Raw genomic sequence first — 13,407 nt, 5'->3', positions numbered from 1 at the left:
AGCTTTACAGCTATTTTACAGTTACAGTTTCTCTCAATTTTCACCCAATGTGTTGATTCTGTGTTTTGCCTTTGTATTTTCTGATCTCTCTGATAATTAGGTTGCCATGGGGACGTGGAAATGACAGGATGCAGAATACAGAAACATGGAAAGCAACAGATCGTTTTAATCACGTGGCCCAAACAGAAGCTCAATGACCAAGAGAAGCGAGCCGGTTATGAAAAGAAGTTGGAATAAACTGGAATTATCTGTTAATGCTTTTTCTAATGATCTCCATTTAGCAGCCTCCATAATTGCAACACTGTTTGGCACATTGTTAGACTTACATACATACAGGCACAGTCTAGACCTGATGACTGATTTGTTACATGCAGTAAGTGAACCTTAAAAGAAGTTAATTAGAGCTCTAAATATGTCCAACCTTACTGTAATTACAGTTTGCACTGTGACAAATCAGCTCTCACTCCACTAATAAACCCTCTAAATAAACTCTTTAGGATCCAGTGAGACAACGAGTGGTTGACTGGCTTTTAGTTGCACCCAGACCTCCTGACAACAATCACAGCTAAAGAAATGATCGAGTGAAACCTGCTCGTTCTGCGCACATATCCGTCTCTCCAGGCGGGCCTCACCTCCCACACATATTAGTTTGGCAGTGGTGGAACAACAGCATTTCTCACAAGAGAGAACCAAAGGAAGGGAAGAAGGAAAGACAAGGAGGCGTGAGTCTCTCAGATTAAAACACTAAATTTACCAAGATGTACAAGACATTTTGTTCTCTGTCTGCCTGTCTACAATGCCTGCCTGCCTGCCTGCCACCCTCAATTACACAAGCTTTATTGTCTCGAAGTTCAACAATATTGCCAAAGCAATAAAAAAAAAAACAACAAGCATTCTCCCTTAAGATCCTGATGTAAACCTGCCAAAGCTCAGTACTTTTAATATTTTTCGAACCAAAAGTGCGTACAACCAACTATCTACCGCATATCCTTCCTTTTCTAAGTTGTGAAAAAACAAAACAAAACAAAACAGAACAATTGTATTTACAGTGCATGGGGTGTCACTTTTAATAAGATCAAAATCAAAGAGTGTCACCGCCTAATCCCCACGTCGTGGCGAGGTAATACACATTGGGAATTAGATCTGCGATGGAATTGTGTTCTTGTCTTGTAACATTCATTAGTCTTCAAGAGAAAGAGGGGACTTAGAAAGTGAACTGAAGTGTCTTCCAGCTGTATTTGTGTTTACGCTTTAACTAATGATGACAGCATGTGCTATTGGAATATTATTGATATTGGAATGTTTTATTTTATTTAATTTTTTTTAGCCAAGGCTGCCTCCATCTAAACATCTTCTAAACAGGACGGGATATTTTCAAGAAAAAATGGGAGAAAACTGTATGAAGGGAAAAAAGGGAATCTTTGTGTCTTTGTGATTCGGGTCATTTACTTTTTTTTTTTTTTTTTAAACTTAATTAAGCTAATACCGAATAAGGATGGCTTGGATCAACCTCATTACCCCACACCAAGTTGATGAAGAGGGAAAAACTAAGATAAATGTCTGAAAGCCTTCCTTATTTTGTAGTAACAAAAGCTCCCATAAACTATACATAGTTTCAAAAAAAAAAAAGGTTTTACTGATGGGGGGCATGCTAATGTGACAGCTGGCAAACATGTTTGCTCAGCTGCTAATGGCAGGATGATGACAGAGACATATGTGTAAGATTGGCGAGTGTCAAGTGTTTGCACACCATTTCCCCTTGTGGAGCCTTTTTCCTCTGACAGAGGGTGTTAAATGAAAACACACGGTGCAACATGGCTAACAAGATATTACAGCTTCCTCCAGTTACAACTCTGTGGCTGCACATTCCCTCAGAGGTTAACACTGCCAAGACACAAATTTGCATGTACAAGCTCACTGGATAGAAATTCCAATGGAAATTCCACTGAAATTAATTTTTTCCATGTTATTCGCTTCTTTGACATTGTTGTCCACTGGTTGTGCTTTTTCCTGTTAGCAGATAAAACATAATCCTGAAGTCAGATGATCTCAAGTGCCCCATCAATGATACCGCATACCAATGGAAGCCGCACAAACCGGATGCCTGCTGTCTATTATTGGCATTTCTCAAACAGTTTCAGCAAACTGTTTTAACTGTCAATTGTCAGACTTTATGTTTTTCAGACACTGAATCTGATTTTTAGACATTAATCTCACATCTTCGCCTCATAAGCTTTTCTGTGAAACCATGATTTCAGTTATTTTCTGATAAGCTATAATATATTTCCCATGCACCCTCAGGGATACAGGTTTTTCTGGATTCTGCTTTGTCTCTGACACTAAATCCTTCCATTCCTGGACTCACCTGCAGTAGTAATAGTCATCTTGAAGTCAATGCCACCCCTTAGGCTGAGAAGATTTATCTTTTTCTTTAAAAACATTTCTTTGAAGTGCAGCTTTTAGTATCTGTGGGTAAGCCAGATAAGCCAGACATATCATTAATAAACTGCTGTAATTGTGGTTCCTCAGGACTGAGGGACACAGATGTGGTAAGCATAGTCACTCTGAAATTTCAGTCCTCATCTGTCCAAACAGTGGTTTTGGTCCAATTTTAATTTCCTATTCTGAGGACGTCTATCGCTACAAAATGTTAATTCAATTGTATCAATTAAATACACAGTAAAAGTAATTCCCTTCATTTCATTTCAGTTGCAGCTGTCCCTGGTTGGTTATGATCATTATTGAGTGCATACCTATGGCCATGAAGTCCTCGTGGTCCCAGGCCTGCAGCTGAGCCAGGGGGCCGCTGTACAGCAGCAGTCCATCAGCCACGTCCGTGATGAACTCCAGCGACATGTGACTCTCAAAGCAGGGCATTATGGGAGGAAACCAGGCATAGCCGTTGCCATGGAAACTGTGCTTGTTCTGCTGGCACTCAGGCCCTTCAAACTGAGCTGAGCATTGGCACCTTGAGGAAAAAAAGCAAAGCAAATCAAGAGCCAGAATTACAAAGGAAAGGAAGTAAACAGATTTTCATTTTTGATTCCAAAAAATTAGAGAAAATATTACTTTTTTTGTCTCAACATTATATGAGACTATGTGTGAGACTATATAAGACTATGTGAGATAGACATGTTATAGTCTTGCAGCTAAATATTTTATTATTTCAATGCATGTGTGCGACCATCGCCAGCCCTCCATGGAAGCTAGTGTGTTGATCTTTCTTGAGTGAAATGACCTTTGTGTGGCAGGGAGGGCAGTGCTGCACCTCGGTGAATATCAGGGGGAACAAAGGACAGACAAGATGCAGAAGGATGGACAGAGGAAGGGAAGCAGTCGGTGCTGGTAGGAGCTGGTGGAGTGAAGGATGCTGTGCTTTTCCTGTCACCTCACTCAGGATTATGAGAGTCCAGAGAGTTTCTGTGTAGATTCCTGGAGAGACGGTGAAGGTGTCCCAACAGAGGAGCCGAGTCAAAGATAACTGATAAATAAGTCTTTACTGTATTTGTATTTTTCAACAGTTTTCCTGTTTATCTTTCTACAACTACTTTCCTCTGAAAGACAGATATCCCCTTCAAATGTCTCTCTCTGACTCAGCCTGTTTTACTGATGCAGATGTTCTCATTAGTAGCAAAACCACAGGGAGAATCACATTGCTAGAAAAATCAGTTCTCTGTGTTTCCACACATCCACAACCACTCATTTGACATATCACTTCCTGTCTCGCTTTTACCTCTCACCTCCACTCCCTGTTTCACCCTTGGGTTCCCAGTATCCCAGATGCTTTTTTCTTTATTATTCGCTTTCTTTGAAATCTTTTTCTGCTTTTTTCAACTATTAATATATTTCCTTGAGTGTAAGTCTAGACATTTGTCGAGACATTTGTAACATTGCATGAGGTATCAGTGATTGTCCCCCCCAAAAAAACAAACAGCACAGGAAGAGAGACAGGATATTTTGAGTTGAGAAAATGTAATATAAATGTAATTATTTATATATTGCGTTCACAACATGTACTCTGAAACTGAGCCTTAAAACCACCTGTAAGGAAGAGTCACCGACCTCAGCCACAATCCAACCTTCAAGGATTATGCTATGTGTTCATTTTATCACTCAGAAATTAGTTGACATATAAAACTCCCCTTTTAAAGTTTTCTTTTTAGGTTAGCACAGAGGGAATTTGTCTCAAAGTACGTATGACAAAGTAAGAGCCCTGCGTTCTCTTTGCATTTTTATTTAACATTGGAAATGTCATAATATATGTAATGAAATGTATTTTTTATTCTCTCTCCACACAGTTAAAGCCACAAGTACTAATACATTTTCGACTGTATTGAATCCGTAGAGAGCTTTCATAATTAGAAACTGTTTTGTGTTGTAACCATGACGACAAAGTTTCCTGTAGCCCTCAGGAAGTACTTTATTTAACCCAAACCAAGATCTATTCCTAAACCTAACAAGCAACATTTTTGTGCCAAAAATGAGACCATGACCACCCACAACCATATTCAGGTTTGTTTCAACAGTTCTACAGTTCTTAAAAGAACCAAGAGTTTAAAAGAGTCGCTGACTGAAAGCAACCGGTGACATATTTAACTAGTGGAAAAAATATTCTGTTGAAGTCTGAAGAAACAAGGGTGACTAAATTTGAGCACTCAGGGTCAAGTTACAGTTCACCTCCCAAAGGACCAGCATGTTTTGTACAGTTATATATATATATATATATATATATCATTAATTAGAATTAAGTTAATACATCTTGTCAGCATGAGTGGGCAATCAATGAAAGGAAATAAATAATGAAGTTACTCCTGCTGTGGCGACATGCTAGAAATGTGCACAGCTCCACATGGAAACATTCTGAATCTCATCTTCCTGTTGCTATGCAAGTGCATCAAGTGCACAATCCTAAAAAAGGGGTTAGGGCACCGGAAAAAGGGCAAGCTCCACATTCAGAAGAACGTATCTGAAAATTTCAGCGTAATTTGTACCTTTAATGCTCTCTGTAGTCTCTGCAATTGGATGTGGGGGGGGGAGCCTGATAATCAGACTGTCCTTTGTGCAGACAAAGCCTAGTCAGTAATTTTTTTTTACATACAATACAGTGCATAAATGTATTATTTTTGTGCACAAACTATTGAATTGAGGGCACATTCTATAATTTCTGCGAATGAATTATGAATTCCTGAGTGCAAATCATTCAGCTGTGGTGGCAAATCCTCCTCGATGACACATTCTATGCTCCCTAGCATACAATACATACTTTATGAAAGATTTATATCCTTATCTATTCATTCCTGTGTTGTAAATATAGAAGGCAGGAAAAAGAAGCAGAATAGAAGCACACAGGTCCAGGATATGGCTGACATTAATGAGACTGTAGGTATATACTGCATCTTTTATGAAGCCCAACAGACATTATCATATATTACTTTAAATTTGTTTAAAAGGACTGACTGGGACGCAGTTTTCTCCATGACGCAGAAGATATCTAACCTCTCTATCTTGGAGCATCCGCGCTATATGAGGATATGAAAGAAGGAGCAAAAGAAACACACCCGATCAGAGGCAGCAATGTCGTTCAAGGTTACATATAAAGGGGCTCTACGTAAATCCCAGCATCATTTTCTCTTGTGCGTCTCATCTCAAAGATCATTCCTATTGTTCTCCCTTCCAGCCCTCACAGCTCTATATGAATTTGATGAGAAATCCATGCATTGTTTGGGTATAATAAAAAATTCTCACTCACCCAATCCACCTGTTGTTAGCAAATACTGCATATATAAATTGCCCTCCTGACTAGGCGGCTCAGAGAAACAAGGTATTCCTCCAGGGCAATTCAACCATTCTCTAATAAGTGAGTTTTTCATTGGTTTGTGTTGTTCACACTTCAACCAGTTTTCAAGATATTCGGAGTTTTAGCCTTGCGGATCCTGCAAAACCACACAAAGTGGCGTGTTTATAAGATTGTGTGCATGCATACACACGCACAAATACATCTCATTGGTGTTTGGTAGACAGCTCATTTCTCTTCCAAATGTTCATTCTTTCTGTTGCTCAATTTCCTGCCTCTGCCCTCATCCAGGATTGAAAAAGGACACATGAGCACACACAGTTAAGAAATTAGACAGCCTGTGCACATAGTATTTTGTCTCTGCAAATAAAGCAGGAATATGCCACTTTGCTGCTTTGAGGAAAAACTAGCAGCTTAACAAATATGCCACAAACAATATTAATGTAATGTGCAAAGGCAGGAAAAGAGGGATAGTAACAATTAAATACAAAAAGATCCCGTATGTACTTGTGCGTCTGTTAGCTTCCAATGCACTGCATGTGTGAAATGTGTTATAAAGTGCAACAGAAAAAGACTAAAGGCCTTTTTCACACTGAACTAAAAACTCACTGGGATCCTACTGCTGCTTTTTATTTTGCATATCACACATTGTGAGCATATCTAATGAAGCTCATGGCTACATGAAGTTTTAGAACTACTTCTTTAAAAGGTCTACAGAGATCAAAATGTTACAATCACCGGTGATATGCAATGCTGAGCAAGAGCCATGTGCAGGATTTTCTTGCTCTCAGGGTGACATTTTCCAATGCATCTACATCAGATATCTCTGTATTCGAAGGAATGGAAAAGACTTTGGTTCAAGCTTCACACCTTCTGGTTGTTTTTGCTGACTGCACAAAATAAATCAGAGGTTAATGCAGCCTCATACCATTTTCAAAGTTGGGAATACAGAGTTGGGCTCAGTGTCATCTAGCGCAGCTATCTCACCTATTGTTGCCCGTGTTAAGATCTCGAAGATCTCAATTGTTATTGCTCTCTGCTGCTGAACGTTACGTCTTGCCAGGAGCCAGTTGTGGCGATGTTACTGGTGCTGTTGAGCTTAGACGGCAAGAGGTGATAATACGACCTCTGGAAAAGGCAACCTCTTCAGGCTACAGTGAGACAGGCCAGGGCCAAGCTAATGTATTAACTTCAGTTCGGTTCAGTCTGTCAAGCTGACTTGATCGAGACAAGAGTTAATAACCTCTGGAGACAGCTTTCAGTGAGCAAGTGAATAGAGTTTGATGCAGAGCTCACAACTTTTCCTTAAGTTAGTAATAAACAGCGACTAATGACAACGCTTGCTACTTAACAGTAAAACATTCTCAAGCTTTCACTTAACTTGATGATTTAGACATTTAAATTGCATGTCTGACCGAAGAATATTTCCTTTTCAATACCAGTTAACTTTATTTAACAGCAAAGAAAAAAAAAAAACCTTCACTCGGTTCACACAGTAGTAATTTGTGTGGGAGTGTCTGATTGTGTATGGTAGTGTATGTTTACAGGCGTCAGATCCACATAAGATCCACGTCTGCATTTCCGTTTTGGCAATGTCATCCTGATTCTCTGAGTGAAAGACAATCTGAGACGTAGTCACAATGGCCAAGCCCTTCAATCCTCTTAAGGCAGCTTTGTTTTGCTCATTCGCTTGTCTTCTGGGAGTTGTGTTTGTTAACACCGGATGGGGAGCTGTAATCCCAGCCCCCACCCCCAACGCCCTCATTCACCAAATCTCATTATTAATCCCAGTGCCTCGATTATCTTCATGTTCTGCCTTCAATCTTGGGCCATAATCTGTTAGTGTGTGTTTGTTGCAGCGTGGGTCCAGCCTCTGGTAAAGAAAACCATCCTGCAGCAGCCATATCTTGCATTAACTCTTATCTTATCTGCATGTGTTATTTCTTGTACTTTCACATCTCTTGTGGGCTTTCTTTTCTCTGCTTCCATGTTCTTTTATCATTTCCTGTTTTCTGTCTCTTTTCTGTGCACAACTGTCCTTCTTCCACTTTTCATCCTCTGGTTCTCTTTCTTGTACTATTTCTTTCACTTTTTCTCCTCATCACTTTTCTCAACCTGCCTTATTTTTAAAATTTCCTTGACTTCTATCCCCTCTTGCCGCATCCATCCAGATTTTCTCCATCCCTGACACACCGTACCTTTCCCTCCTCTCCTCTGCTGAACCTGGGAGATCACACAGCAGATACTGAAAGGCTCAGGTAGTGTCATGTGACTCAAAATGTGACAATTTGTGTCTCTGGGCTGATGTCGTCGCCTGCTTCACCTTGTTCTCTCCCTATCATCTGTTTGGCTGATAGTTCACATAGAAACACTTTCAGCTCTTCCATTCTGGGCCTGCATTCGCTTTTCATAAAAGGTGTGTGTCATGATATTTTGGTGACGGCAGAAGCGGCAATTCATCATTCCCAGAAGTCATCTTCACAGATTTCAGCAGCACAAAATGAAACTCCATTTTCACCTGCGTAACAGAAGAGGTCTTAGAGGTCTTCCTCTGATTATTCAGCTAACAAAAGAAGTTGCTGCCAGTGGTAGAAAGTAACTATATCCATTTTATTCAAGTGCCACACTTATGTATGAGTGTGACATACCTCTGTTTAGGTTTACTGGTACTATGAATGTTGCACAGTTTATTCCATTTCACTTGCATTACTGTATAATATAGTATAATGGCTATATATTATAGATTAGCATTGAGGAATTCAACAAAAAGACAACTGAGTGTGTCTTCCAAACACATCAGCATCTAGTAGGAGCTCTTCAGCTTTTGGTTTCTCTTACTGGGTTTGAGGCCCTGAAGTGATAAAATCGAAGACCCCCCCCCCCCCCCCCCCCAAAAAAGAAGAACCCAAAACAAAAAAGAAAGAAAAGAAAACAGTTATTGAAACAGTTATTGAAAAGTTGAACTGCTATTTATGTGTTTTCTTATTTCCTCTCCCATTAATCATCTCACAACTGTTCAACTGTTTTTTGTTTTTGTGGAATATTAACAATTTTCTTTCTCTCATGCCCTGCGTCAAACCTTCTGGATTTATTTAGTTTCTATATGCAAATTTATACTGTATAGGTTTTAATGAACTATGTTACCAAAGTAGTATGTTTCAAAAATTAAATCCTGAGCAGATGAATGTGACCTCTGCCAGCTGAACAGAAGAAGTGCCAGGTGATGCAGTGAATGGGCCAGCATCATTTACAGTCCAGGAAGTTGACGTGACAAAGACCTTAAACTACAGCCTAAGACGACTGAGTCACTAGGAAAACAATCACTGTGCTAATTAAGCAAATAAAAGGTATAGGGACATTTCTCAATTGACTTCAATACAATCAAACAATTTTTTAAAGCACTGATGGTCATAAGACAATGTGGGATAAACGCTCTTCAGCTTTAGCTCTACTACGCTCTCTTGGATCTGAGGGTTGGTATATGGCTCTTTAGGGTCAGTTTCAATCAATCATGTGTGATTGTGCTTCACGGAGTCACACCAATGACACAATACAAATGTACAAAAATGGATGAAAATAGATCACACCAACAACACAAGTCTGACAAACGAATGAAAGTCAAAGATGTAAAGCACAACTAGGGATAAAAGAAGCAAAAGTAAAGCCAAAAAGGAAAGACTGGGGTTCTGTTCAATGATACGGTGAACTGGAGGGTGAGTAAAGAAAATATCTTTACACGCCCTCTTCTAATATGTAAATCAGTGCAACATTGGTTGTGTGTTAAATTACCAACAGGGTAAAAAGGCCGCAACTCGAAGAACTGTCTGCTTGTGTGCGAGTATATTTTTGCTTGTATGTGTGTAATCCAGGGATTATGTCTAACATGGATCCAGCCAGTCATCCTGTTCTGGTCCAGCAGTGAGCCAGATTAGATGCCGGCTGCAGCTAGCTGGACTCAAGTTATTCCCATTTCACTCACTGCTTCTAATTAAATGAAGCTGAAGGATAAAATTAACTTCTACAAGAGAGCTCAGCGGATGTGCGTTCATCTGGTCTCACATATGTTAACAGGGAGCAAATAAGTGTGTGGGTCCGAATGCACAAGGCTGTGCCGCTGTTGCTTCAGGATCAAAACGTATGGAGCACCTGTAGTAGAAACTGCTCCCCAGATTCATCTGAATTCTGCCAAAGTCTGATCATCTGTGAGCGAGTGTGTGTCTCACCAGTTCGCTTCCTGTGTATGACAAAATGTAAACATTGCTCTAACCATTATCACTTCAAAGCTGCAATCTCTGGCAGTTATCATGATTAGCATTTTTTTTTTTTTTTTCAGTATCGTTGAGTACTGTTGAATGTCGAAGTCAGACTCACGCTTGAGGCAAAAATTATTCTGCCACAGAATTATTAAGTTATATTAAATTTGAATTATTATGAAATCCAAATCTACCCCAACCTTTTACTACATCTCCATCAGAACAAACCACGTTGGTTTGAGAAAGGACGCCATTAAATGGACAGTCACAGCGTCATGGCACTCATTGTATTCTTGCAGACTAGTGAAGATCATCAGTCACAGCCTGATTATTGCTCTAATTCAAAGTCCACATCAAGCCTGGTGCAGATGAAATATCAAAGTGCTCTATCACCGCCTATTCTGTGGAGGATACCGTGGGAGCTGACTTGTCTGGGCTGACTCTTTTGTCTGCAGAGTTCTGATATTTGAAATAGTTCCTTTTGGAAGATGAAACATAGTCTCAGAGTTGAAACGTAATATTTGCTTCTGGTATTTCTTCTGAGACGATAAAGTTGAATGCAAAATAAAGAGAAGTTTTGTTGGACAGTTTATCAGCAGCAGCATCCCTGTGGAGTTCTCTCCTCTTATATGTGCAGATATATGACTTAATATAACATAACTGGAAATGAGAATTGAAACAGGTGGATGTAAAATCACTGTAGACACTTCCCTAATTCTTACTCTAGAGCTTTGTGAAATGTGTTGGATAAATTGCTACAAACCTTTGTATACTGAGACTAAACTCTCACTTCAGTGAAATATCTCAACATCCACTGATGCACAGATACAGTCCTAAGTCATCGTTAACTCTTACTTATTTATGTCTCAGATGGATTTTGACAAAAATTAGTGAGAGGGGATGAATTAAAATAACTTCTGCGATCCATGTGAGTCCAACTGAAACAGCATTTTGCACTGTTTAAAATAGAATCAAAGGGTTTTCAGATGTATTGTTGGTAGTTTGGTCTTGTGGAAACAGAAAGGCTCCTCTTTTTCTCTCTGGAGGGCTGATGGAGCATGTCATCCTCTGAGTTTGACTGACAGGTGATCACAACAGGAAACGAAGCAATGGAAGTAAGCAAACGTGCACTGTGTAGCTCTGGGTCAGAGGCGGACTTTGTGTAACAGTGGTTTTTGAAGAGGAAGAACCACGGCAGCAGCTGACCAGACCAAAGTGACAACTCCTGATCAGTTGTATGCAGTCTGATGTGCTGCAGCTGAACAGCCAATAAGCTACCCATTCTGCAGACTGACATTCCCACTAACTGTTTGCTAGGGGGGTTATAAAGCGATGGTTCGGAGTGCGTGACATTGTGTGACGTTGCGCTGTGTTAGGCTGTCATTGATAATAGAAAAGATACTTTGAGAAGGTGCCGATCAAAACAATCCAATCTCTGTTTAAATTTAGGCTTCATTCAGAATACTTTCAGTGATTTTATCCTCTAAACAGCACTAAAACACTCCAGTAGCATCGTCCAACATCCAAGCACACATTCAACTTGCCCTGGGTTTTGCTGCAGCCACTAGGTTGGCTGAGTGAGAATCAGAAGGACAAAATCAAGTTCACCTAGTTTCGACAGCATTCACTTTAACAGATATAGGATTGCTTGAGAAAGCATCTTTTAAAAGCATCCACAGCAGCTCCTTACCTATATCATCCATATAAGTTATTATTTGACTGAGTGGGGGGGAGTCGACCGTTAAAATAGGAATCAGACTATAATTGTATAATCAAGTGTTTCTAAATGCCAATTTAATGTAATTGTATTGTTTGTATATAGAGGAAAAATACAAGTCACTTCCAGTCTGGGTATATTTTTTTTTCTTTACCAATACAAGAGAGCAAATAGGATCTGAGAGGTATTTAAAGATTTATTATGTAAAAAGAAATGAATTAGAATGAGGTGCATTCCTACTTCTGTGGTTAAATTGGGGAACAATAGAAATCTAAATGTGTAAATCACTGTGATGGACTGGCGACCTGTCCAGGGTGTACCCCGCCCCTCGCCCCTTGCCCCACGTGAGCTGGGATTGGCTCCAGCACCCCCGCGATTTGGGAACGGAAAAAGGGGTAGAAGATGGATGGATGTGTAAATCACTTTTGGTCTTGAAAAGAATTTCAAGGCAGCAGGTTTCGTTCACTTAATTTTCATAACATTTTAGGCAGCTGTATAAGAGCTTTTTGCTGCTGCCTGAGCATGTTCTTTCATGCCTTTATACATGGACCACTGAACTGGCAACTGTTTTCACAGTACTGTTAATGTTTGCTGTATTATATTATGTATCCTTGGAAATGCAACAAGACGTGGTTGTGTAAATTGAATAATAAGAACATTTTTGCAGGAAAGTTCAAAGTTATTCAGTCTATAAGCTTCTGTCTGGCTCAGTGAGAAAGCTGGCCTATGATAGAGTGCCAACAATACTGCTCAATGCAAGAAACATCAAGCTGTAAATATATATAATGTGATACAAATTATCCAGTTTCTGATTTTTTTTCCTCAAAGCAGATGTTTTTTGTCGCAAGAGAAATAACTCATGATGTTCAGAAAAACTGAAATAATCAGTTGATAAATTGTAAATAAGAAAGTTGTTCAAATGAGTTAACTTTGTCACTTTAAATTTCTTATATTCTTGTGGGTTTGGCTTTACTCTGGTTAGCTGGCCACTGATCCCACAACGTATATTAATAACTTAAAAGATCCTGCAGTTCTGTAACATTTAATTGTAGGAACAACATCCAACTTCCCTCCTTGTGTTTACCTGTGATCAACACAGACAGCAACAATGCACAGAAAATCTCTACTTTATTCTACAGCCAATACCAGGGTTAGGGTTACAATTGGCTCTTAATTTCATCATAATGTTCAAATTCTGAATGGGTTACAGTGGAAAAAGTGATAAAAGCTTGCTGTTTCATTTAATTGGTTGCAAAGAGCCTTTCATTTCCACCATTAAAGATCTGAGCCTGAGGATACACAAGGCATCAGCCTGAATTACAAGTTAAACAGGGTCGCCAAGTCTCCTCTTCCACTGGAAGCACCAAAGAGCTTATTTCATCATCATTTTTACATTTAAAAGTTGAAACATTCTCACCCCATTTGTGGCCTTATTCACAGGGTGAAGAAGCTCCATTCATTCGTCTGCCAGAGATGCAAAACAAGAAATGGAAGCATGTGACAGCTAACATGCTCTTCTCCTCTTATACGATTGTGAAAGCTTTGCTTCTATTTATAACGCAACAGATGCAAACAAGAGCTGTCTTTCAAGTTGCGCTCCACCATGAATTTTCTGAAATTCTAATTTTTCATCCGCATGTCAG

General features: G+C 39.5%; 1 protein-coding gene across 1 annotated transcript in view; it reads right to left on the bottom strand.

The window, feature by feature from the left end:
• LOC115041216 (neural-cadherin) overlaps positions 1 to 13,407 on the bottom strand; it is a 277,317-nt gene that overhangs the window by 76,665 nt on the left and 187,245 nt on the right. The window contains exon 27 of the mRNA XM_029498542.1: positions 2,754 to 2,968. Within this exon, the coding sequence (XP_029354402.1) occupies positions 2,754 to 2,968 (215 nt within the window). The remainder of the gene's footprint in view (positions 1 to 2,753; positions 2,969 to 13,407) is intronic.

The sequence above is a fragment of the Echeneis naucrates genome, chromosome 3 (assembly GCF_900963305.1).
Source record: "Echeneis naucrates chromosome 3, fEcheNa1.1, whole genome shotgun sequence".
Taxonomy (NCBI): domain Eukaryota; kingdom Metazoa; phylum Chordata; class Actinopteri; order Carangiformes; family Echeneidae; genus Echeneis; species Echeneis naucrates.
The sequence above is the reverse complement of the archived record's forward strand: the minus strand, read 5'-3'. Positions and strand labels throughout refer to the sequence as shown.